The sequence below is a fragment of the Oncorhynchus clarkii genome, chromosome 29 (genome assembly GCF_045791955.1).
Source record: "Oncorhynchus clarkii lewisi isolate Uvic-CL-2024 chromosome 29, UVic_Ocla_1.0, whole genome shotgun sequence".
Taxonomy (NCBI): Eukaryota; Metazoa; Chordata; class Actinopteri; order Salmoniformes; family Salmonidae; genus Oncorhynchus; species Oncorhynchus clarkii.
In genome coordinates, this window is record NC_092175.1 from 42,696,528 (window position 1) to 42,724,424 (window position 27,897).

Here is a 27,897-nt window from a genome sequence, read left to right on the forward strand (position 1 = left end):
TGCTCGGATCCACTTTATACAAAGTTAAATCAGCTGCCGGCTCCTCCTGTATAAAATCCAAAGAACAGAAAGGAGAAAAAAAATACACTATCCAATATGCCAACCTGTCATTGTGATGTCATTACCTGTCATTGTGATGTCATTCCCTGTCATTATGATGTCATTAACCTAAATGTTTGGCCTATTCATTACAAAAAACAAGCTGCAAGAAAAATGTAATTTCTCATTAAGGACTGCTGGGTGCAAGAGTCCATTTAAGATTATTTACCGGAGGTCTGTCCTACTTCTGTTCTAAAGTATGTCATGGAACGTCTTGACCGACCTGAGTCTTGGAGGGCTGAGTGTTTTGTCATTTGATTTGTCAAGCGGGGGGGACCAACTCCATATTAACGCCCATGATTTTGGAATGAGATGATCGACAAGCAGGTGTCCACGTATCTTTGGTCATGTTGTGTACTTCAATTCTTTATTTCACCACTTCTTCCCCTTCTGGAAACCTTGGTTACAACCGCTCTCAAAAATCATCAGTAAAAAAATACAAAATAAAGTATTTTTTGACACCAAACTCCACAAAGCAAGTCCTGCAGGCTCTAGTTTAGTCTAATCTTGATTATTGTCCAGTCTTGTGGTCCAGTGATGCAAGGAGAGACCTAGTAGCACGCCTTGCTCTTAATTGTAATCAGAGGGCTGATATAAATATTATGCATGCCAGTCTCTCTCTTGGCTAAGAGTTGAGGAGAGACTGACTGCATCACTTCTTTTAATAACATTGTGTTGAAAATCCCAAATTGTTTGCCTAGTCAACTTAAACACAGCTCTGACACACACACACTTATGCCACCAGGGGTCTTTTCATAGTCCCCAAAACCAGAACAAATTCAAGAAAGCGTACAGTATTATATAGAGCCCTTATTGCATGTAACTCCGTTCCATCTCATATTGCTCAAATAAACAGCAAACCTGGTTTCAAAAAACAGATAAAGCAACACCTCGCGGCACAACGCCTCTCCCCTATTGGACCTAGATAGTTTGTGTGTATGTATTGATATGTAGGCTACGCGTGCCTTTTGTAAATTGCTGTAGTTCTGTTATTGTCTATTGATGTTCTGTATTATGTCATGTTTCATGTTCTGTGTTCTGTGTGGACCCCAGGAAGAGTAGCTGCTGCTTTTGCAACAGCTAATAGAGATCCTAATAAAATACCCTGAACAACAATGAATACGCTCTTGTCGTCTTTCTAGGTTGATCTAGAATGTTTGACACGGTTGATCATGAAACAATACTTGCTAAATTGCATTATTATGGTGGTCCTGATTATACATATAAATGGCTATATAATTATGTTTATGATTAGAAAACAATTTCTGTATGCAAATGGTTGTTCATCTACCAAGTGCGAAGATTTCCTGTGGCGTTCCACAGGGTTCGATCCTTGGACCTTTGTTATTCCTAATCTGTATATCAATGACCTACCGTACTTCACATTCTTTTTTTTGCCGATGATACCAACTTGATTTGATCACACACACAAAAAAAATGTCAATTCACAAATCAATGAAGCCAAGTCAGGCGTGGTGGCCACATTTTCCCGAATGGTTCCAGATTAACAAATGATCTTTAAATATTGATAAATCCCACTACATTGTATTCACAGGTAAGAATCTGAACTATATAATATATGTAAATGTGTATATATACAAAAAAGAGCCAGAATATCAAAATGGAATGAAATCTACTAGATTCCTCGGTGTACTAGTTGATGAAAAGTTGTCCTGGAAAGATATTTGTTTCCTCCTTACTCATCACACAAAAGACATTGGCCAGACTAGCCACCTCCTCTAACTACTGGGCTCCATTTGCCCCTCCGTTTAAGAAACTCAATATATTATTTTTCCAATACAACATTAATATACTCCAATTATTCACCTTCATCTACAAATATACATACTTCCCCGACAACCTACCTAAACCCTTCAACGTATTCTTCCAGGTTCATTCCCAAATCCATAAAACCAGAGAGAATTATCTTATCAGATACAGAGGTTCCAAACTCTGGAATTCTTATATTCAGATTACCAAAACATCCCTCAATCACTTAGTGTAGACTAGGGGTCAGTCTGATGGACCAGACGACCCAGTAATCCCCTCCCTGTAGCATAACTGGGGTGGCAGGGTAGCCTAGTGGTTAGCGCGTTGGACTAGCAACCGGAAGTTGCAAGTTCAAATCCCCGAGCTGACAAGGTAAAAATCTGTCGTTCTCCCCCTGAACAGGCAGTTAACTCACTAGGCCGTCATTGAAAATAAGAATGTGTTCTTAACTGACTTGCCTAGTTAAATAAAGGTAAAAAAATAACTCTCTCACACACACACATATAATCAAACATGTTTTTTGTATACTGAGTATATAAATATGTACATAATTATAATTAGTATGTTCTGTTTAACTGGCTAAACACTTTTTGTACTTCTATTTGTATGTTGTTTTTTGAGGTGTGGTTTTCATATCAGTCCTTTTGGCTTTCCAAGTGGTGTTTTCATATGTTCTATATCTGCACTGTTTTGGTCTTTAACATGTGTTCTTACCTGTGAATAAATCAAACCTAAAACCTACTCCAGCTGTGTAACTGAGTAGTAGATAAGGAGTCTGGTTCTGTTACTCCAGCTGTGTGTAACTGAGTGGTAAATAAGGAGTCTGGCTCTGTTACTCCAGCTGTGTGTAACTGAGTGGTAAATAAGGAGTCTGGCTCTGTTACTCCAGCTGTGTGTAACTGAGCGGTAAATAAGGAGTCTGGTCCTGATCACAGGACGTCCCGTAGAGATCAGAGTTCATCCAGATCTCCTGGATCACCATGTCCCTCCTCTCCATGCGTTCTAGCCTCTCCGCGTCCGCTGTCCTGTAGCTCACTTCCTCCCAGCAGTAAGCCAGCTGCCTGTCTGAGTCCGACAGCAGCGAGCAGTCAGTCATCTCCTCCTCTTCTTCATCATCATCATCATCCTCCTCTTCCTGGCTCCTGCGTGTTTGTGTTTTGTGTGTGTGGCGGAGCCCCCTACAGGTCAGTCTGATAGACACAGCCAGCAGGGTGAGTAGCAGACCAACACACACACTGGAGGTGAACAACAACGCCGCAGTCTCTGGGTGCTCTGGAGAGGAGAGGAGGGGAGAGGAGAGGAGAGGAGAGGAGAGGAGAGGAGGGGAGAGAGGAGGGGAGAGGAGGGGAGGGGAGAAGAGGGGAGAGGAGAGGAGAGGAGGGGAGGGGAGAGGGGTTAATACAGAGATGGATGATTTGTGTGTGTGTGTGCATACGTGTGTGTGTGTGTGTGTTAGCGTGTGTGTGTGCCTGTACCTTTAATATAGGAGTAAGTCATAACAGAGTTACTCATCATGACTCCTGTGTTTCCTGGTGTTCTGGAGTCCTTAGGATAGACAGCCACATCTGCAGGACCAGGGTGGGCTGGGGGAGGACCGGGGTGGGCTGGGGGAGGATCTGGTTGGGCTGGGGGAGGACCAGGGTGGGCTGGGGGAGGACCAGGGTGGGCTGGGAAAAATCATGAAAGAAAATAAATGAGTATTTCTCTTATTCTAATGGAGGTGTAGATTAGATCTCACATTCCAGTGTTGGAACTTGGAAACAAGGCTGCATGGAATTTCTGTTAATAGGGGACTCTGTGTAGCCAATGGCAACGTCCGCTTTAGGTGTAATGCCGGGAGCCACTGCTGGATTTGATCACTCTAATACAGTCCCACCTCCTCCAACAACACCACCAAAACAACAGCTATGTGAATGTTGGCTAAAGCGGATCTGACTGTATAGAGCCCTAATCCTAGTTCTGGATTAAAACACGTTTGATGCAGTATGCTTTTTAGTCCAGAACTAGGCTTAATGTGCATCCGGGAAACCAGACCGTAACCACCTGAATAAAGCCATTTCCTGTTGTTTGGGTCCTCGCATAGTTGTCATGTCACAGTTGAGGAATCAACTGGGTATTATTTATATATCGATGACAGTACCTTTTGGGTGTGAGGTGGGTCTGTGTAGTACACCTGGGTCTGCTTCCTGCAGTAATGTCTGTGGTACTGTACGGGGAAAGCACAAAGAGTGTTACCTGTGAAGAAAGTACTCCTATACTTCTCTGTCATACGCACACACACTTATCGCTCGTAACTACTCTTACAGTCCATCCAAAAGAGGACTCTCGAAAGAGTCAAACACACAGAGATGAGCAGTGTTTTATGTTAGACTTGTTGCGTTGGTAAGTAACCAGCGAAGGGAAACAGGCATTGTTTTGTGTATCAATGGAGATTATATGATCTGTCCAAAGGGAACTTTCAACACTGGTCGAAAGTTTAAATCCCCCAAATGATTATATTCACAACAATGTCTATCAGCTGATGGTATCACAAAGAGCCTGGCATTTGAACCAATCACAGGAAGCGCCACAGGAAGGGGCCGTATCCACAAAGCATCTCAGAGCCTGATTTAGGACCAAGTCCCCCCGTCCATATGAATCTAATTCATTATGATCTATCTAGGATCTGTCCATATGAATCTAATTCATTATGATCTATCTAGGATCTGTCCATATGAATCTAATTCATTATGATCTGTTCATATGAATCTAATTCATTATGATCTGTCCATATGAATCTAATTCATTATGATCTGTCCATATGAATCTAATTCATTATGATCTATCTAGGATCTGTCCATATGAATCTAATTCATTATGATCTATCTAGGATCTGTCCATATGAATCTAATTCATTATGATCTGTCCATATGAATCTAATTCATTATGATCTATCTAGGATCTGTCCATATGAATCTAATTCATTATGATCTATCTAGGATCTGTCCATATGAATCTAATTCATTATGATCTATCTAGGATCTGTCCATATGAATCTAATTCATTATGATCTGTCCATATTAATCTAATTCATTATGATCTATCTAGGATCTGTCCATATGAATCTAATTCATTATGATCTATCTAGGATCTGTCCATATGAATCTGATTCATTATGATCTATCTAGGATCTGTCCATGTGAATCTAATTCATTATGATCTATCTAGGATCTGTCCATATGAATCTAATTCATTATGATCTATCTAGGATCTGTCCATATGAATCTAATTCATTATGATCTATCTAGGATCTGTCCATATGAATCTAATTCATTATGATCTATCTAGGATCTGTCCATATGAATCTAATTCATTATGATCTATCTAGGATCTGTCCATATGAATCTAATTCATTATGATCTATCTAGGATCTGTCCATATGAATCTAATTCATTATGATCTGTCCATATGAATCTAATTCATTATGATCTATCTAGGATCTGTCCATATGAATCTAATTCATTATGATCTATCTAGGATCTGTCCATATGAATCTAATTCATTATGATCTATCTAGGATCTGTCCATATGAATCTAATTCATTATGATCTGTCCATATGAATCTAATTCATTATGATCTATCTAGGATCTGTCCATATGAATCTAATTCATTATGATCTATCTAGGATCTGTCCATATGAATCTGATTCATTATGATCTATCTAGGATCTGTCCATGTGAATCTAATTCATTATGATCTATCTAGGATCTGTCCATATGAATCTAATTCATTATGATCTATCTAGGATCTGTCCATATGAATCTAATTCATTATGATCTATCTAAGCATTTCGCTACACTCGCATTAACATCTGCTAACCATGTGTATGTGACAAATAAATTTGATTTGATCTATCTAGGATCTGTCCATATGAATCTAATTCATTATGATCTATCCATGTGAATCTAATTCATTATGATCTGTCCATGTGAATCTGATTCATTATGATCTATCTAGGATCTGTCCATATGAATCTGATTCATTATGATCTGTCCATATGAATCTAATTCATTATGATCTACCTAGGATCTGTCCATATGAATCTAATTCATTATGATCTATCCATGTGAATCTAATTCATTATGATCTGTCCATGTGAATCTGATTCATTATGATCTATCTAGGATCTGTCCATATGAATCTGATTCATTATGATCTGTCCATATGAATCTAATTCATTATGATCTATCTAGGATCTGTCCATATGAATCTGATTCATTATGATCTGTCCATATGAATCTAATTCATTATGATCTATCTAGGATCTGTCCATATGAATCTAATTCATTATGATCTATCTAGGATCTGTCCATATGAATCTAATTCAGAATTTTCTAATTTACTCCCATTCAACTCGTGAGTTGAAATTTTAATTGAATTGGCCACACCCCACAGGAAGTAGAATTTAATTCAGTGCAATTCAAAGAAATTCCACTCAGTCATACAACATGATCGTTTCATTGAATCACACACAGCACTCCAACTCAGACACCTCATGAATACGGCCCTGGTCCTAGATTAGTGCTCCAACTCTGAGACTTCATGAGTACGGCCCTGGTCCTAGATTAGCGCTCCAACTCTGACACCTCATGAATACGGCCCTGGTCCTAGATTAGCGCTCCAACTCTGAGACTTCATGAGTTACGGCCCTGGTCCTAGATTAGTGCTCCAACTCTGAGACTTCATGAATACGGCCCTGGTCCTAGATTAGTGCTCTAACTCAGACACCTCATGAATACGGCCCTGGTGCTAGATTAGCGCTCCAACTCTGAGACTTCATGAGTTACGGCCCTGGTCCTAGATTAGTGCTCCAACTCTGAGACTTCATGATTTACGGCCCTGGTCCTAGATTAGTGCTCCAACTCTGAGACTCTTCATGAGTACGGCCCTGGTCCTAGATTAGCGCTCCAACTCAGACACCATGAGTATGGCCCTGGTCCTAGATTAGTGCTCCAACTCAGACACCATGAGTATGGCCCTGGTCCTAGATTAGTGCTCCAACTCTGAGACTCTTCATGAGTACGGCCCTGGTCCTAGATTAGTGCTCCAACTCTGAGACTCTTCATGAGTACGGCCCTGGTCCTAGATTAGCGCTCCAACTCTGAGACTCTTCATGAGTACGGCCCTGGTCCTAGATTAGTGCTCAAACTCAGACACCATGAGTATCGCCCTGGTCCTAGATTAGTGCTCCAACTCAGACACCATGAATACGGCCCTGGTCCTAGATTAGTGCTCCAACTCTGAGACTCTTCATGAGTACGGCCCTGGTCCTAGATTAGTGCTCCAACTCAGACACCTCATGAATACGGCCCTGGTCCTAGATTAGCGCTCCAACTCTGAGACTTCATGAGTTACGGCCCTGGTCCTAGATTAGTGCTCCAACTCTGAGACTCTTCATGAGTACGGCCCTGGTCCTAGATTAGCGCTCCAACTCTGAGACTCTTCATGAGTACGGCCCTGGTCCTAGATTAGTGCTCAAACTCAGACACCATGAGTATCGCCCTGGTCCTAGATTAGTGCTCCAACTCAGACACCATGAATACGGCCCTGGTCCTAGATTAGTGCTCCAACTCTGAGACTCTTCATGAGTACGGCCCTGGTCCTAGATTAGTGCTCCAACTCAGACACCTCATGAATACGGCCCTGGTCCTAGATTAGCGCTCCAACTCTGAGACTTCATGAGTTACGGCCCTGGTCCTAGATTAGTGCTCCAACTCTGAGACTCTTCATGAGTACGGCCCTGGTCCTAGATTAGCGCTCCAACTCTGAGACTCTTCATGAGTACGGCCCTGGTCCTAGATTAGTGCTCAAACTCAGACACCATGAGTATCGCCCTGGTCCTAGATTAGTGCTCCAACTCAGACACCATGAATACGGCCCTGGTCCTAGATTAGTGCTCCAACTCTGAGACTCTTCATGAGTACGGCTCTGGTCCTAGATTAGCGCTCCAACTCTGAGACTCTTCATGAGTATGGCCCTGGTCCTAGATTAGTGCTCCAACTCTGACACCTCATGAATACGGCCCTGGTCCTAGATTAGTGCTCCAACTCTGAGACTCTTCATGAGTACGGCCCTGGTCCTAGATTAGTGCTCCAACTCAGACACCATGAGTATGGCCCTGGTCCTAGATTAGTGCTCCAACTCAGACACCATGAGTACGGCCCTGGTCCTAGATTAGCGCTCCAACTCAGACACCTCATGAGTACGGCCCTGGTCCTAGATTAGTGCTCCAACTCAGACACCATGAGTACGGCCCTGGTCCTAGATTAGTGCTCCAACTCTGAGACTCTTCATGAGTACGGCCCTGGTCCTAGATTAGTGCTCCAACTCTGAGACTCTTCATGAGTACGGCCCTGGTCCTAGATTAGTGCTCCAACTCTGAGACTCTTCATGAGTACGGCCCTGGTCCTAGATTAGTGCTCCAACTCTGAGACTCTTCATGAGTACGGCCCTGGTCCTAGATTAGTGCTCCAACTCTGAGACTCTTCATGAGTACAAGCCATAATCCAATTACCATTCGCACGACAACGTCTGTTAGCCGATGACCTCACAAAGGGCCCGGCATTTGGTCCAATCACAGGAAGCTCCACAGGAAGTGTGTCTGTCGGCAGAGCACTGTAGATGCCATTCTCCAAGTCTATTTCTAGCCTGGTGTTTTCTCTGTTTTCTTTGTGCTGTGTGAGGTCTGGGGTCTGATGCCTGGGGTCTGATGTCTGGGGTCTGATGTCTGGGGTCTGATGCCTGGGGTCTGATGCCTGGGGTCTGATGTCTGGGGTCTGATGTCTGGGGTCTGATTCCTGGGGTCTGATGCCTGGGGTCTGAGGTTTGATGCCTGGGGTCTGATGTCTGGGGTCTGATGTCTGATGCCTGGGGTCTGATGTCTGGGGTCTGATGTCTGGGGTCTGATGCCTGGGGTCTGATGTCTGGGGTCTGGGGCCTGGGGTCTGATGCCTGGGGCCTGATGCCTGGGGTCTGATGCCTGGGGTCTGATGCCTGGGGTCTGATGTCTGGGGTCTGATGCCTGGGGTCTGATGTCTGGGGTCTGATATGCCTGGGATGTCTGGGGTCTGATGCCTGGGGTCTGATGCCTGTGGTCTGATATGCCTGGGGTCTGGGGTCTGATGCCTGGGGTCTGATGCCTGGGGTCTGATGCCTGGGGTCTGGGGTCTGATGTCTGGGGTCTGATGATGCCTGGCGTCTGGGGTCTGATGTCTGGGGTCTGATGCCTGGGGTCTGGGGTCTGATGCCTGATGTCTGGGTTTTGATTGCCTGGGGTCTGATGCCTGGGGTATGATGCCTGGGGTCTGATGCCTGGGGTCGGATGCCTGTGGTCTGATGTCTGATGTCTGGGGTCTGGGGTCTGATGCCTGGGGTCTGATGTCTGGGGTCTGATGTCTGGGGTCTGATGTCTGATGCCTGGGGTCTGATGCCTGTTGTCTGGGGTCTGATGCCTGGGGTCTGATGCCTGGGGTCTGATGCCTGGGGCCTGGGGTCTGATGCCTGGGGCCTGGGTTCTGGGGCCTGATGCCTGGGGTCTGTAATCGCTGCCAAAGGTGCTTCAACAAAGTATCTGAATACTTATGTGAAATGTGATATTTCCATTTTTTATATTTAATACAGATTTGCAAAAATGTCTAAAAACCTGTTTTTGCTTTGTCTTTATGGGGTATTGTGATGTCATTATGGGGTATTGTGATGTCTTTATGGGGTATTGTGATGTCATTATGGGGTATTGTGATGTCATTATGGGGTATTGTGATGTCGTTATGGGGTATTGTGATGTCATTATGGGGTATTGTGATGTCTTTATGGGGTATTGTGATGTCTTTATGGGGTATTGTGATGTCATTATGGGGTATTGTGATGTCTTTATGGGGTATTGTGATGTCTTTATGGGGTATTGTGATGTCATTATGGGGTATTGTGATGTCATTATGGGGTATTGTGATGTCTTTATGGGGTATTGTGATGTCGTTATGGGGTATTGTGATGTCATTATGGGGTATTGTGATGTCTTTATGGGGTATTGTGATGTCTTTATGGGGTATTGTGATGTCATTATGGGGTATTGTGATGTCTTTATGGGGTATTGTGATGTCTTTATGGGGTATTGTGATGTCATTATGGGGTATTGTGATGTCATTATGGGGTATTGTGATGTCTTTATGGGGTATTGTGATGTCATTATGGGGTATTGTGTGTAGATTGATGAGGGACAAAACTATTTAATCAATTTTAGAATGGGTGTAACGTAACAGAATGTGGAAAAAGTGAAGGGGTCTGAATACTTTCCGAATGCCCTGTATTCCCTCTCAGGAGACTGAAAATATTTGGCACGGGTCCCCGAAACCTCAAAAAGTTCTACAGCTGCACCATCAAGAGCATCCTGACCGGTTGCATCACTGCCTAGTATGGCAACTGCTCGGCCTCCGACCACAAGGCGCTACAGAGGGTAGTGCGTACGGCCCAGTACATCACTGGGGCCGAGCTTCCTGCCATCCAGGACCTCTATACCAGGCGGTGTCAGAGGAAGGGCTGAGGAGGGCCCGGCAAGCGGTACCGGAGCACCAAGTCTAGGTCCTAAAGGCTTCTTAACAGCAGCGATAAGACTGCTGAACAGCTAATCAAATGGCGACCCGGACTATTTACTATTGACACCCCCTTTTTTTACACTGCTGCTACTTGTGGTTTATTATCTATTACTATGCATAGGTCACTTTACCCCTAACCTACATGTACATATTACCTCAATTACCGCGACTAACCCGTACCCCCGCACCTCGGTACGGGTACCACCTGTATTTAACCTCGTTACTGTTATTCTATTGTTTCTCTTTTCTTTTTCACTTTATTTAGTACATATTTTTCTTAACTCTTATTTTTCTTAAAACTACATTGTTGGTTAAGGGCTTGTTAGTAAGTATCTCACAGTAAGATCAACACCTGTTGTATTCAGCGCATGTGACAACGCTGGTCTGACCAATCGGAATCCACGCTTCAAGATTTGTTTTGATCACACAGACTGGGACATGTTTCGGGTAGCCTCAGAGAATAATATCGACGTACACTCTGATTCGGTGAGTGAGTTTATAAGGAACTGTATGGGAGATGTTGTACCCACTGTGACTATTAAAACATACCCTAACCAGAAACCGTGGATAAGATGGCGGCATTCTCGCTAAACTGAAAGCACGAACCACCGCAATGAACCATGGAAAGGTGATTGGGAATATGGCCGAATACAAACAGTGTACTTATTCCCTCCACAAGACAATCAAACAAGTGAAATGTCAGTATAGAGATACTATTAGTTCTATTAGTCATATTATATTAGTTCTATTAGTCATATTATATTAGTCATATTCTATTAGTCCATTTCTATTAGTTCTATTAGTCATATTCTGTTAGTTCTATTAGTCATATTATATTAGTTCTATTAGTCATATTCTATTAGTTCTATTAGTCATATTATATTAGTTCTATTAGTCATATTATATTAGTCATATTCTATTAGTCCATTTCTATTAGTTCTATTAGTCATATTCTGTTAGTTCTATTAGTCATATTCTATTAGTTCTATTAGTCATATTCTATTAGTTCTATTAGTCATATTCTATTAGTTCTATTAGTCATATTCTATTAGTTCTATTAGTCATATTCTATTAGTTCTATTAGTCATATTCTATTAGTTCTATTAGTCATATTATATTAGTCATATTCTATTAGTTCTATTAGTCATAAAGGCATTTTCCTACCACAGGAGTAGAGTACAGTCAGGTACTTCCTGGTTCCAGGGTAGCAGGGGTCTCTGAAGGTCTGGTTGTCTACGGCGACAACACACCTCTGTTTGCTGTAGCAGCTCTGTGACAGAGTGTGAACCGCATTGTGGTTCAAACACTCTACACACACACACACACACAGAGAGAGAGAGAGAGAGAGATAGAGAGAGAGAGAGATATCAACATCAACTAAAGACAAGCACAGAGGCATGTTAAGGGCCCAACTCCATCAAGCATTTAATTATTGTATCAGTTTTTGTATCTCTGCGTGTGATACATAGTACCTGAAAGTGTGCCACGTGCATTCCCATAACTTTCAGAGTAAATGTTTTGACAGTGTTGAAAGTGAATTGATGCGGATGCTGCGTTCATCACCAAGTGAGAAAGTGGAAATTACCAGTCATATCATAAATACCAGTTGGATGCATTCACGTGCTTTGAACTGGTGGAGAAAAGCTGATTGGCTAATGAACCACAAGCTGATTGGCTAATGAACAACAAACTGATTGGCTAATGAACAACAAACTGATTGGCTAATGAACCACAAGCTGATTGGCTAATGAACAACAAACTGATTGGCTAATGAACAACAAACTGATTGGCTAATGAACAACAAACTGATTGGCTAATGAACAACAAACTGATTGGCTAATGAACAACAAGCTGATTGGCTACCATAAACTAAAAGTACAGATATCATGCTTGTACATTTTTTTACAGTTTTCAAAAAGTCCTTTTGGAAGCTTTTCTTGTCAAGCCAATCTCATGTTTAAAAAACATATTTATAGACCCCAGACCCCATATTTATAGACCCCAGACCCCATATTTATAGACCCCAGACCCCATATTTATAGACCCCAGACCCCATATTTATAGACCCCAGACCCCATATTTATAGCTTTTTATAAATTATGTTATGTTGTAGCATTTAACGGCCCAAAAAAAGCTGTTATCGAGGTGACGTCAGAGCTCAGCATGTAGGAGAAGTCAGAGATCAGCATGTAGGAGAAGTCAGAGCTCAGCATGTAGGAGAAGTCAGAGCTCAGCATGTAGGAGAAGTCAGAGCTCAGCATGTAGGAGAAGTCAGAGCTCAGCATGTAGGAGAAGTCAGAGCTCAGCATGTAGGAGAAGTCAGAGCTCAGCATGTAGGAGAAGTCAGAGCTCAGCATGTAGGAGAAGTCAGAGCTCAGCATGTAGGAGAAGTCAGAGCTCAGCATGCAGGAGAAGTCAGAGCTCAGGGATGATAGACGAGTAGTAACCACTAGTAATTACCAGTTGGAAGGGCGTTCAAGTAGATTTCTACCAGTTTTATGTGGTAAATACCACCATCCCACTTGGTTATGAACACAGCGTAAGTCTCTCCTCTGCTGTCCACTCACCAAACGGGGGTGTTCCTCTGTCCTGTGAGGGACAGGTGTGGCCCAGACCCCTACCGTAAGCAGCTGTATAGATGATCAGCACTCTGGGAGGCTTACAGTGTAACGTCAGCTTCTCTCCCTCACACACCACACTGCTCTTATGCTCAGCTGACAAAGAGGCGAGAGGGGGGGGGGGGGGGCAACAGGAAAGACAAGAACAAACACAAACTTGCTTTGTGATGTATATTTTTCTGACAGAAGTACTGCTTACTGCAGATATGTGGGCGAGGGAGAGAGAAAGACATGGACAGTGAGAGAGAGAGAGAGAGAGAGAGAGAGAGAGGTGCCCATAGAGAAAGAGGGACAGGGAGGGACAGAGAGACAGCGATAGAGAGAGACAGGGAGGGGGATAGAGAGAGACAGGGAAGGGATAGAGAGAGACAGGGAGGGAGGGGGATAGAGAGAGACAGAGAAGGGGATAGAGAGAGACAGGGAGGGGATAGAGAGAGACAGGGAGGGAGGGGAATAGAGAGAGACAGAGAAGGGGATAGAGAGAGACAGGGAGGGGATAGAGAGAGACAGGGAGGGAGGGGAATAGAGAGAGACAGGGAGGGGGATAGAGAGAGACAGGGAGGGGGGGGGGAGAGACAGGGAGGGGGGAGAGAGAGACAGGGAGGGGGGGAGAGAGAGACAGGGAGGGGGAGAGAGAGAGACAGGGAGGGGGAGAGAGAGCGACAGGGAGGGGGATAGAGAGAGAGAAACAGGGAGGGGGATAGAGAGAGAGAGACAGGGAGGGGGATAGAGAGAGACAGGGAGCGGGATAGAGAGAGAGAGAGACAGGGAGGGGGAGAGAGAGAGACAGGGGGGGGAGAGAGAGAGACAGGGAGGGGGAGAGAGAGAGACAGGGAGGGGGATAGAGAGAGACAGGGAGCGGGATAGAGAGAGACAGGGAGCGGGATAGAGAGAGAGAGAGACAGGGAGGGGGAGAGAGAGAGACAGGGAGGGGGAGAGAGAGAGACAGGGAGGGGGAGAGAGAGAGACAGGGAGCGGGATAGAGAGAGAGAGAGACAGGGAGGGGGAGAGAGAGAGACAGGGAGGGGGAGAGAGAGAGACAGGGAGGGGGAGAGAGAGAGACAGGGAGGGGGATAGAGAGAGACAGGGAGGGGGAGAGAGAGAGACAGGGAGGGGGAGAGAGAGAGACAGGGAGGGGGATAGAGAGAGACAGGGAGGGGGATAGAGAGAGACAGGGAGGGTGATAGAGAGAGAGGAGTGGTAGTGTACAGTACTCACTAGGTTTACACTTGTAGGTGACGTGGAGGTACTTGATAGTCCCAGGACAGGGGTCGGGCCCAAACACCAGGTGATTGACAGGTAGCTGACAGTCTCTGTGGCTCTGACACTCTGACAGTAACTTCTACAGAAAACACCAGGTGATTGACAGGTAGCTGACAGTCTCTGTGGCTCTGACACTCTGACAGTGATTTCTACAGAAAACACCAGGTGATTGACAGGTAGCTGACAGTCTCTGTGGCTCTGACACATTGACAGTAACTTATACGGCAAACAACAACATGGTGACCCTAACAGACACGTTTTGGCCGGAATCTGATCGCCCCATTCAGGCACCTCTTAAAGGTAATGTTCCTGGCTTCGAAGAGACTGCATTCATGGTAAACGCTGCAAATTACCTTTAAATGTCAAGCGCGCTATAACCCATCTCTAATACTGATCTATAACCCATCTCTACTACTGATCTATAACCCATCTCTACTACTGATCTATAACACATCTCTACTACTGATCTATAACACATCTCTACTACTGATCTATAACACATCTCTACTACTGATCTATACCACATCTCTACTGATCTATAACCCATCTCTACTGATCTATAACCCATCTCTACTACTGATATATACCACATCTCTACTGATCTATACCACATCTCTACTGATCTATAACCCATCTCTACTGATCTATAACCCATCTCTACTACTGATCTATACCACATCTCTACTGATCTATACCACATCTCTACTGATCTATAACCCATCTCTACTGATCTATAACCCATCTCTACTGATCTATACCACATCTCTACTACTGATCTATAACACATCTCTACTGATCTATACCACATCTCTACTACTGATCTATAACACATCTCTACTGATCTATACCACATCTCTACTCATCTATACTACATCTCTACTGATCTATAACACATCTCTACTGATCTATACTACATCTCTACTGATCTATAACACATCTCTACTGATCTATACCACATCTCTACTGATCTATAACACATCTCTACTACTGATCTATACCACATCTCTACTGATCTATACTACATCTCTACTGATCTATAACCCATCTCTACTACTGATCTATAACACATCTCTACTACTGATCTATAACACATCTCTATTGATCTATACCACATCTCTACTGATCTATACCACATCTCTACTACTGATCTATAACCCATCTCTACTACTGATCTATAACCTATCTCTACTACTGATCTATACCACATCTCTACTGATCTATAACCCATCTCTACTGATCTATACCACATCTCTACTACTGATCTATAACCCATCTCTACTACTGATCTATAACCCATCTCTACTACTGATCTATAACCCATCTCTACTACTGATCTATAACCCATCTCTACTGATCTATAACACATCTCTACTACTGATCTATAACACATCTCTATTGATCTATACCACATCTCTACTGATCTATACCACATCTCTACTACTGATCTATAACCCATCTCTACTACTGATCTATAACCTATCTCTACTACTGATCTATACCACATCTCTACTGATCTATAACCCATCTCTACTAATCTATATCCCATCTCTACTGATCTATAACCCATCTCTACTACTGATCTATAACCCATCTCTACTACTGATCTATAACCCATCTCTACTACTGATCTATAACCCATCTCTACTGATCTATAACACATCTCTACTACTGATCTATAACCCATCTCTACTGATCTATAACCCATCTCTACTGATCTATAACCCATCTCTACTGATCTATAACCCATCTCTACTGATCTATAACCCATCTCTACGACTGATCTATAACCCATCTCTACTGATCTATAACCCATCTCTACTGATCTATAACCCATCTCTACTGATCTATAACCCATCTCTACGACTGATCTATAACCCATCTCTACTGATCTATAACCCATCTCTACTACTGATCTATAACCCATCTCTACTGATCTATAACCCATCTCTAATACTGATCTATAACCCATCTCTACTGATCTATAACCCATCTCTACTACTGATCTATACCACATCTCTACTGATCTATAACCCATCTCTACTACTGATCTATAACCCATCTCTACTGATCTATAACCCATCTCTACTACTGATCTATAACCCATCTCTACTGATCTATTACCCATCTCTACTGATCTATAACCCATCTCTACTACTGATCTATACCACATCTCTACTACTGATCTATACCACATCTCTACTGATCTATAACACATCTCTACTACTGATCTATACCACATCTCTACTACTGATCTATACCACATCTCTACTGATCTATAACACATCTCTACTACTGATCTATACCACATCTCTACTACTGATCTATACCACATCTCTACTGATCTATAACACATCTCTACTGATCTATAACCCATCTCTACTACTGATCTATACCACATTTCTACTGATCTATAACACCTCTCTACTGATCTATACCACATCTCTACTGATCTATAACACATCTCTACTACTGATCTATACCACATCTCTACTACTGATCTATACCACATCTCTACTACTGATCTATACCACATCTCTACTACTGATCTATACCACATCTCTACTGATCTATACCACATATCTACTGATCTATACCACATCTCTACTGATCTATACCACATCTCTACTGATCTATACCACATCTCTACTACTGATCTATACCACATCTCTACTACTGATCTATACCACATCTCTACTACTGATCTATACCACATCTCTACTGATTTATACCACATCTCTACTGATCTATACCACATCTCTACTACTGATCTATACCACATCTCTACTACTGATCTATACCACATCTCTACTGATCTATACCACATCTCTACTGTTCTATACCACATCTCTATTGATCTATACCACATCTCTACTGATCTATACCACATCTCTACTACTGATCTATACCACATCTCTACTGATCTATACCACGTCTCTACTGATTTATACCACGTCTCTACTGATCTATACCACGTCTCTACTGATCTATAACCCATCTCTACTACTGATCTATACCACATCTCTACTGATCTATACCACGTCTCTACTACTGATCTATACCACGTCTCTACTGATCTATAACACATCTCTACTACTGATCTATACCACGTCTCTACTACTGATCTATACCACGTCTCTACTGATCTATAACCCATCTCTACTACTGATCTATACCACATCTCTACTGATCTATACCACATCTCTACTACTGATCTATACCACATCTCTACTACTGATCTATAACCCATCTCTACTGATCTATAACACATCTCTACTACTGATCTATACCACATCTCTACTACTGATCTATAACACATCTCTACTACTGATCTATACCACATCTCTACTGATCTATACCACATCTCTACTGATCTATACCACATCTCTACTGATCTATACCACGTCTCTACTACTGATTGGATTGAATCTCAGCCGATATCTCTATGTAGCCTTGGTTTCGGGGTGTAATACTTTAATTCTGAAAATGACTACTATAATACTTTACCAACCTTTAAAAACGTATTCTGAATAACTTTATTATTCTCAGAAGGAACCTGCGTCTGTCAGAGTAAATATTCTAAGACCCCACAGATATTCCGGATGAGAGAGAGAGAGAGAGAGAGAGAGAGAGAGAGAGAGACAGAGAGAGACAGAGAGAGAGAGAGACAGAGAGAGAGAGAGAGAGAGACAGAGAGAGAGAGAGAGAGAGAGAGAGAGAGAGAGAGAGACAGTGAGAGAAAGAGAGAGAGACAGAGAGAGAGAGAGACAGAGAGAGAGAGAGAGAGAGAAAGGGAGAGAGAGAGAGAGAGAGAGAGAGAGAGAGAGAGAGAGAGAGAGAGAGACAGCGAGAGAGAGAGAGAGAAAGAGAGAGAGAGAGAGAGAGAGAGAGAGACAGAGAGAGAGAGAGAGAGAGAGACAGAGAGAGAGAGAGAGAGAGAGAGAGAGAGACACAGAGAGAGAGAGAGAGAGAGAGAGAGAGAGAGAGAGGAGTCTAATAATTCACGATCAAGAAGTGCAACTTGAAGAGTTGGTCTAACTGTTTCTATTTGATTCCTTGCCTATGGGGATCGAACAACTCAGGCATACATGTCATGGATCCTTACCACGTTACACAAAACACTGAATGACTCGATCATCTGCGGGAAAATACCTATTCTGGAGCAACAAAAGGATTCCTACGACGGAACGATGTCTGACCACAAACACACCTGTAAGGTCGTAAACGCGGAACAGCTGTAGTTTGCCGCTCTGACACCCGCAGCCGTCCCATTGGTGCAGAGCCTTGCGTCGGCACGTCCGTAAAACGCCGACTGGATAGAGATGGTGGAGTGGCGTGGACAGTAGAGACGTACCTGCTGCCCGTCGCACGCATGCACAGAGTGACTGGTAATGATCCGGGACAGGTATTCTGTTAGAGAAATCAATTGATCCTTATAACACAGTGACATCACCACACCTATCTGTATTACCATCACCACACCTATCATCATTACACCATCACCACACCTATTATCATTACACCATCACCACACCTATCATTATTATCATCACCACACCTATCATCATTACACCATCACCACACCTATTATCATTACACCATCACCACACCTATCATTATTATCATCACCACACCTATCATCATTACACCATCACCACACCTATCATCATTACACCATCACCACACCTATTATCATTACACCATCAACACACCTATCATTATTACACCATCACCACACCTAACATTATTAACATCACCACACCTATAATTATTATCATCACCACACCTATCATCATTACACCATCACCACACCTATCATTATTATCATCACCGCACCTATCATCATTACACCATCACCACACCTATTATCATTACACCATCACCACACCTATCATTATTACCATCACCACACCTATCATCATTACACCATCACCACACCTATCATTATTATCATCACTACACCTATCATCATTACACCATCACCACACCTATTATCATTACACCATCACCACACCTATCATTATTATCATCACCGCACCTATCATCATTACACCATCACCACACCTATTATCATTACACCATCACCACACCTATCATCAGTACACCATCACCACACCTATTATCATTACACCATCACCACACCTATTATCATTACACCATCACCACACCTCTTATCATTACACCATCACCACACCTATCATCAGTACACCATCACCACACCTCTTATCATTACACCATCACCACACCTATTATCATTACACCATCACCACACCTCTTATCATTACACCATCACCACACCTATCATCATTACACCATCACCACACCTCTTATCATTACACCATCACCACACCTATCATCATTACACCATCACCACACCTATTATCATTACACCATCACCACACCTATTATCATTACACCATCACCACACCTCTTATCATTACACCATCACCACACCTATCATTATTACACCATCACCACACCTAACATTATTATCATCACCACACCTATCATCATTACCATCACCACACCTATCATCATTACCATCACCACACCTATCATTATTACACCATCACCACACCTAACATTATTATCATCACCACACCTATCATCATTACCATCACCACACCTATCATCATTACCATCACCACACCTATCATTATTACACCATCACCACACCTATCATTATTACCATCACCACACCTATCGTTATTACCATCACCACACCTATCATCATTACCATCACCACACCTATCATTATTACCATCACCACACCTATCATTATTACACCATCACCACACCTATCATCATTTCCATCACCACACCTATCATCATTACCATCACCACACCTATCATTATTACACCATCACCACATCTATCATTATTACCATCACCACCCCTATCATTATTACCATCACCACACCTATCATCATTACCATCACCACACCTATCATTATTACCATCACCACACCTATCATTATTACACCATCACCACACCTATCATCATTTCCATCACCACACCTATCATCATTACCATCACCACACCTATCATTATTACACCATCACCACACCTATCATTACCACCATCACCACACCTATCATCATTACCATCACCACACATATCATTATTACACCATCACCACATCTATCATTATTACACCATCACCACACCTATCATTATTACACCATCACCACACCCATCATTATTACCATCGCCACACCTATCATCATTACACCATCACCACACCTATCATTATTACACAATCACCACACCTATCATCATTACACCATCACCACACCTATTACCGTTACACCATCACCACACCTATCTTTATTACCATCACCACACCTATCATCATTACCATCACCACACCTATCATTATTACACCATCACCACACCTATCATCATTGTCACCACACCTATCTTCATCATCATCATCACACTAACTTGAGAAATCAGCCAGTCCGTCCATGCCAGAGCAGGAGCTCCAGAGCAGCAGCGAGAGGTAGACCAGGTTAATCCCGGCTCCAGAGCAGCTCAGCCCGCCGTGGGAACCCGACCAGCTCATGGCTCCTCGCATTCCCGCTCCGTGAGATCATGTTCGGGGGCTCGCCCCTCTCTCTCGCTCTCTCTCTCTCTCTCTCTCTCAACTCTCCAGGCTTCCGACAGGAAAGGCAGACTTTTCGGGAAACGGTGTTTGGAATGTTACACGACCACACCACATAGCCTTCAACTACACCTGCGCCAAGTTATGACTTTGACTCCATACAGACATTCAGAAATAAAGTGAAATAACAATCTATGTAGTTTATATCAAATTACAGCAGTTAACAACACAGTTACGGTGCGTTGATGTTCCCGAAACAAAACCGTTTTCTCTTTTTTTTCAACGTAGTCCCTTTAAAATAAAAGAATCGCCCAAAACGGCCGGAAAAGAAGGAAAACTGTGTTAGTGTTCAAATACTGGAGAGTTGAGACCAAATCACGGACGCTGGACAGAGTGGATTTCAGTTGTAACGAAAGACAGTTTTAATGAGTCAGGGATATCTTGTCCCGCAGTTTTACGTGCACGGACCTAGTTCACATAACTCGGCAAGGAGCCAGGTGAAAAAGAGGCCTATACAATGGTTACATACATTTTTATACATAGAATAAAGTAGGTGGAGTCTTGTCGTTTCGGTCTTCTTGACTGGTCGGAGGGTTGGAGGCGGGCCTTGCTCTAGCCAGAGCGGGCCCCATTGGTGCACAGCAAAAGTTCTTTGCTCTTGGGACCGGCCAGTTAGAGGGAGATGAGATGTGTGTTTATATAAGGAAGAGGGGGTCAGTCTTATGGCTGGGTGTATGTGTTCTTACGATGGAATGTCTTTGTTTATATGAGCTATGTGTATGAATATTTATATAACAAATCCCCCTCTTCACGTCTATTAGACGTGAAAACTATAGCAGAAAGGTGGCGGTTGCAATCGTGGGTATACATAAGGTGGTGCTCCTAACCTTGTCTGATTTGCATGGTGGGTCTGTAGGTGTAGTGCTACGTTTGGGACGGGAGTGATTGGAGGGAGTGATATCAGGAAAGGAGTTAGGGACATGTGTAGGGGTTGGTGTATGTGATGTGGCAGGGTGAAATAGTTGTTCAATTAACCATGTGAAAGTCCTAGGGTTACTCCAAATATCAGTAGGAATATCACAAATAAGGGACCAGATATCCCCAGCCTCACCCAGAGAGGGAGAAATTTCCCTCTAACTGGGCGAGGTTCCCTTCTCAGGGGAGGCGGAGTTTGATGCCGCATCACCTGAGGAAGGAGTGTCTTCATTTGGAATCGAATTTAGGCCGCTCAAATCAGCTCTGACTTCAGTCAGTGTTCTAGAAGGAATTGGGGCTGGGGTGCAATGTGTAAGGCGGTGTCAAGGTGTGCCTGATTTACCTTTGACCTGGACTGAGTGTGAAGTAACCTCCTTCACTTCGTACGGTCCAGTCCACCTGGGTTCCAGCCACTTTCTCTTGTGGACTGTAACCCTCACCCCGTCACCAACCTTTACCTTCAGTAGTGGCGTGTCCCCCGGCAGCTCCCCCTCCTGGACCTTGTGAACCTGGGTAGAGAGTGCTGCAGAGAGAACCGTCAGTTTTTTCACATAATTAGACATTACAATTTGTTGTACATCAAGGGCGGGCATATGACCTCCCTCCCTTGGTGGACCATGCATGACTCTACCAGTCATTATCCCAAAGCTATCTTAGCTTTTGGTTTGACGTTCCACCAGATTTTGGGATTGGGGCCTGTACACAGATCCAAATCTGTGGGTTATGCCAAATCTTTCTTCCACCTGTCTCAGGTGTTTGTTAAATGTGAGCCATTTGTCAAATTTGATTTGTCTTGGGATGCCATACCTGGGTATTAGTTTGGTTTGTAGCCACTTAAAAGACTGACCTAGCATCCTCCCCTTTTGTTAGTATTGCCTCTACCCATTTGGAGAACCTATCTACTATGACTAGGAGATAGAGTTTGCCTTTAGATAAATTTTCGGGGCCCATGTCGGTGTAGTCTATCCTAATATCCTGAAAACATGCATTAGGAATTACGTATGAGCCCATTGGTGTTTGATATGGTTTCTTTGGGTTGTGTCTGTCACAACCATTGCATTCGTCACAAAATAAATCATCGTCATAAAATAAGTCAGTCATATTTTTTATGTGAGGGTGCCACCAGATGTGCGAGGCCTTTTTGGAGGGTCTTTAGTTTGCCTTCGTGTGTGGGGCCATGTGTTTCTCATAAAAGTTCTGGGTCCATCAGTGTGGCCTGCTTCATGGGCATGGGCTGAGTCTGTATAGATATTCAGTCTCTCCTTTTCCTCTGATGAGGACCTGCGTCAATCCGATGATTTCAGCTAATTTGGCCGATGCTGGTTGAGGGTTGATGGCTGATTGAAGGGTGACATGTGAACCGTCTGGGAGTTGCTGTTTCCTTCTTCTGCCGTGGGTGGTTGGCATTTCTATGACCAGGGGATGGTGCTCCCAGTCATTCCCTGGAACTGCGGTTGGTTGTATGCGGGTTGCTGATGCATGGGTGTGGGTCCTGGTTGCTGATGTTCGTACTGTTGAGGTCTATTTCCACCCCTTTCCTTCCCATATGGACCTCTCGTAGAGTTCCACTGGCGTTGTTGTGGTGTGAGTGGGTATGGACACTCTCGTGAGTAGTGCCCTGGAGTTCTACAGTTGAAACAAACCCCTCTTTTTTGGATGGCCTGGTATCCATTGCGGCTGGTATGCAAATTGTGGTTGCGGGGGATACCAAGGCCCCGGGTTGGCTGGTTGAGGACCGGCCTGCTGTTGAATCATCTGGGAGATAGTCTGGGCCACTATTTGAGAGATGTCTGTTTTGGTGCCCGTCTCCTTCGTTTCTTCCGCCACCATCTGTTTCTTAGGTTTTTCTCCTTGTTGTGCTTCCTTCAATTGGAGTTTCAGGAGTTGTACCTGGAGGGACTGCACCTGGCTCTCAGCACCCCCTCTTTCCTTGTTGTGCTGGGTCACATGGTGGTGCACATGAGTGTTGAATTGGGTCAGAGGAAGTGCAAACAACCCTACCGTTCCTCTGAGTTTGGTTTTAACATCTCCGGGACACCCGTTGACCACCATTTCCTTCCACATGCTGAGTGTGGTATCAGTGTGATCGAATGGTTCTTCGTGGACCGATCTCCATGTGGTCTTAGCCCTGTCCAGGTATGCTGCAGGTTGCTCACCTGGGTTGATTGTAAAGGAGGATAAGGTGGCATGGTTTCTTTCTGTAGGGTATGCTCTCCGTAGAACTTCCCATAATCTGGTACGGAAGTGGTCTATGGGCAGTGTTGGGGCCCGCCATCCAAGGTCAGCTGCTGTCATGAGGGCCTCCATGGTTCCGTGGTCGGTGGCTCTTGCTAGAAGTGCTTTCATGTCTCCTAGGCAGAGTTGCAGGCCTGACGTAAGTGTCTGCAGTTGAAGTAGCCACGCTGAAGCTCCTCCATGTAGGCTAGGCATCTGTCCCATCAGTGTTGTTAAATCAGTCATTTTCCAGGGCTGGTACTCCACAGTGTGTGCATCACCTGGTGTCGGTCGCAGGGGGTACTGTCCTGCCATCTCCTGCTCTCGCTCTCTTCTATCAGCAATTCTGGAGGACCGACGGAGTGTTTCGGACCCCATTGATTCGGTAACTTTGGTTACTGTTCCTCTCATTATGCCTTCCACACGGTAGGCTCCCTCTCTGTTGTTATCTTGGTTAGCTATTAGCTCCCTGAGTTCCTTAGCTCGAGCTATTGATGATTTCAGCAGCTCCTGCATCTTAGTCACGTTTGGAGCTCCCATCGGAGCTGGGGTGAGCACCATGTCAATTTCTTCTTCGTTTTCGATATCCATGTTCTGATGACAGTCCTCCCTATCCGTCTGATAGAAGTGGTTTGAATCTAATCTTGTTTGTAAGTGTCCTCTGGTTTCAGAGGTGAGAGAGTTCACAGAGGAGCATTGCGGCCTCCGTTCCTGGGGGAGGTCTCCTGCTCCTGGAATCCCAGTTTCGAACTGTTCACATACCATATGGCCAGCCGTTATCCCCAGGGTAATTTCCCCTTTTAACTCCCCTTGGTCTATTCTCAGAACTGGAGCCTGTATTGTGGGAGGTGCCCTGGGTAGGAATGGGTTGTGTGACGGGCTCCGGTGATTTTGTCCCTTTGAGTATGGCTGGGGCTGAACTGCCTCCATTGTCAATTGTGGATATAGTGAGGGAGAAACGGCCACAGGGGGAGCCGTGGGCAAGTTCTCAGGCAGAGCTTTAACATCCCCCGACGCCACAATAGCCACGCCCATCATGTCTGGTGTGTTTTTTGGGCAGCACCCTCCTACTCTCCTGTATGGCCCATGTACCTATCTTGAGCTCCCCCTCTGCTCTCTCTCTCTCTCTTGTACCTACTTTTTTGAACCTGTGTATGTTGTTTCTCTCCGCCTCACTCGCTTTTGCATGCTCTACTGCGTCCTCTAATTCTGTCTGCATATCTTGGAGTTTCCCCCCTGTAGGTGGTCCTCCGCTAAAATAACCTGCTTGTGTCCATCTTATCCGTAATCCTTTCCACACTTTCTCCACTTTCCCATACTGTTTTTTACCTCCCGCTCTATCAATCATACTCTGATCTAAATATTCATTGAATTTTAGTTTGGGCGTGGTAGCTGCAGACATTTTATCTAGTTCGTCTGATAATGTGTATACTGCGTTATTTAGGTATATTCAATCCTTACTATGTGGTGTTTATTTCTATCGTTGTATGCGTAGCCTGTCCCTGGTCGAGACAAAGGGGGTTATCAGTATGTGTGTATTTCACCGGTATTTTATTTGAATTTGTTCAGCGATTCGTTTAGGTATTTTCTATAAATGATTATGCGATTTCCTTTTGGAACAATATATCAGTGAATATATGCGGTTCTATAACAATTTTCAGAGTAATTCTAGCTCTTTAGGAAATATAGATAGAATGTCTAGACAACCAAGAGTTGTTCAGTGAATTATTTAAATACTTTCTGTAAACAATTCAGTAAATTCCTTTATGAACTTATATCAGTAAATTCGAGCGATTCTATAGCAATTGTCAGAATAATTACATATCTTTAGGAAATATGGATAGAATAGAAAAACCCAAAAATCAGTGTGTAGCTTTTAGCGTCTGTCAAACAAAGTCTGTACTAAGCTCGGCGGCTTATTTAAATACTTTCTAGAAACAATTCAGTAAGTTCCTTTATGAACTTATATCAGTAAATTCCAGCGATTCTATAGCAATTGTCAGAATAATTTTAAACTTTAGGCAATATCAACAGGAATGAAAAAAACGAAAATCAGTATTCCATTCGATACTAAGGTGGCTTTGTCTACCAGCACGTGTGCATAATAGCCCAGTTACGTATCCCAACCTACTCCGCGACAAACGTTTCTTTCAATTTAATTTCCCCCATCTCCAAATCATGGAATGTCAACTCTGGTTCATCTTATGTTTATTGTTTGATGTGCAATAGCCACATCATTCCCGATCTCTGTCTAGTGGAAGGCCAAACTTACATATCCTATATCTATTCGACTACACCTCTAACATAACCAATTAAACAGTTTACAACTCATTCAATAGGATCTTTTACATGCAGATTCAGTCGATCTATTAATTAACTAAATCTCTAAACACAACCAATTAAACAGTTTAGAACTTATTCAATAGGAACTTTTACGTGCATACTACACTTCTACACAAAACCAATTAAACAGTAAGCACTTATTTAATAGGAACTTTTACATGCAGATTCAGTCGATCTATTAATTAACTAAATCTCTAAACACAACCAATTAAACAGTTTAGAACTTATTCAATAGGAACTTTTACGTGCATACTACACTTCTACACAAAACCAATTAAACAGTAAGCACTTATTTAATAGGAACTTTTACATGCAGATTCAGTCGATCTATTAATTAACTAAATCTCTAAACACAACCAATTAAACAGTTTAGAACTTATTCAATAGGAACTTTTACGTGCATACTACACTTCTAATAATAGGCCAATTGATAAAAAATAAAAATACAAATAAAAAATAAAAACGAGCAAAACAAGATCTCCCCGATCAATGTCTTAGGTTCTTATGTAAAAAATTTGGGCACCGATTCATACTCACGCCCAGTACTTTCTGATCAAAATTTGGTTTAGGCTATAATACAATATGCAGATTTCGATATAACGGGCTCTGCTCACCTTTATATAGAGCGCTCCGATCAGATTTCCTGAGGCAAGATGAATGGCTGGGGAAGTCACTCTTCCGTCTGATTTTTTAGCCGTGATCAGTCTCGTCCTCTCACACTAACTTATAATAGATCGAATTCGAGAACAACCAAACTCTGCTACCAATTCTGTTAGTGTTCAAATACTGGAGAGTTGAGACCAAATCACGGACGCTGGACAGAGTGGATTTCAGTTGTAACGAAAGACAGTTTTAATGAGTCAGGGATATCTTGTCCCGCAGTTTTACGTGCACGGACCTAGTTCACATAACTCGGCAAGGAGCCAGGTGAAAAAGAGGCCTATACAATGGTTACATACATTTTTATACATAGAATAAAGTAGGTGGAGTCTTGTCGTTTCGGTCTTCTTGACTGGTCGGAGGGTTGGAGGCGGGCCTTGCTCTAGCCAGAGCGGGCCCCATTGGTGCACAGCAAAAGTTCTTTGCTCTTGGGACCGGCCAGTTAGAGGGAGATGAGATGTGTGTTTATATAAGGAAGAGGGGGTCAGTCTTATGGCTGGGTGTATGTGTTCTTACGATGGAATGTCTTTGTTTATATGAGCTATGTGTATGAATATTTATATAACAACTGTCAGAATTAAAGTAACTTATCTCCTTCCTGTAGGATGCTAATAGTAGTAGTCTGGTTGACACCAGATCCAGAATATCCTCTATGTGTAGTCGGGTTAGCCAGGCTGTATAGTCCCTAGAATGGACGTCACCGGACAGGGTCTTTCCCCAAT

The 27,897-nt window shown here is 43.3% G+C and overlaps 1 protein-coding gene across 3 annotated transcripts; it reads right to left on the bottom strand.

Annotated features, from left to right (window-relative positions):
- On the bottom strand, positions 1–27,897 carry LOC139388679 (eva-1 homolog C (C. elegans)). Of its 3 annotated transcripts, none has more exons than XR_011629305.1 (10): positions 27,742–27,867; positions 20,824–21,320; positions 18,589–18,788; positions 14,337–14,460; positions 13,068–13,214; positions 11,665–11,808; positions 4,010–4,075; positions 3,345–3,536; positions 2,612–3,141; positions 1–2,444 (listed from the first exon to the last, which is right to left on the bottom strand). XR_011629305.1 is itself a non-coding variant. In XM_071135504.1 (10 exons), exons 2-9 carry the CDS (start codon positions 20,954–20,956, stop codon positions 2,750–2,752), a joined length of 1,398 nt encoding a protein of 465 aa, XP_070991605.1. In that variant the 5' UTR covers positions 20,957–21,320; positions 27,742–27,827; the 3' UTR covers positions 445–2,698; positions 2,746–2,749. The 3 variants fall into 3 exon arrangements, 2 of the variants coding, with proteins under 2 accessions (XP_070991605.1, XP_070991604.1); XM_071135504.1 differs by having other exon boundaries at positions 445–2,698; positions 2,746–3,141; positions 27,742–27,827; XM_071135503.1 differs by having other exon boundaries at positions 448–3,141; positions 27,742–27,897.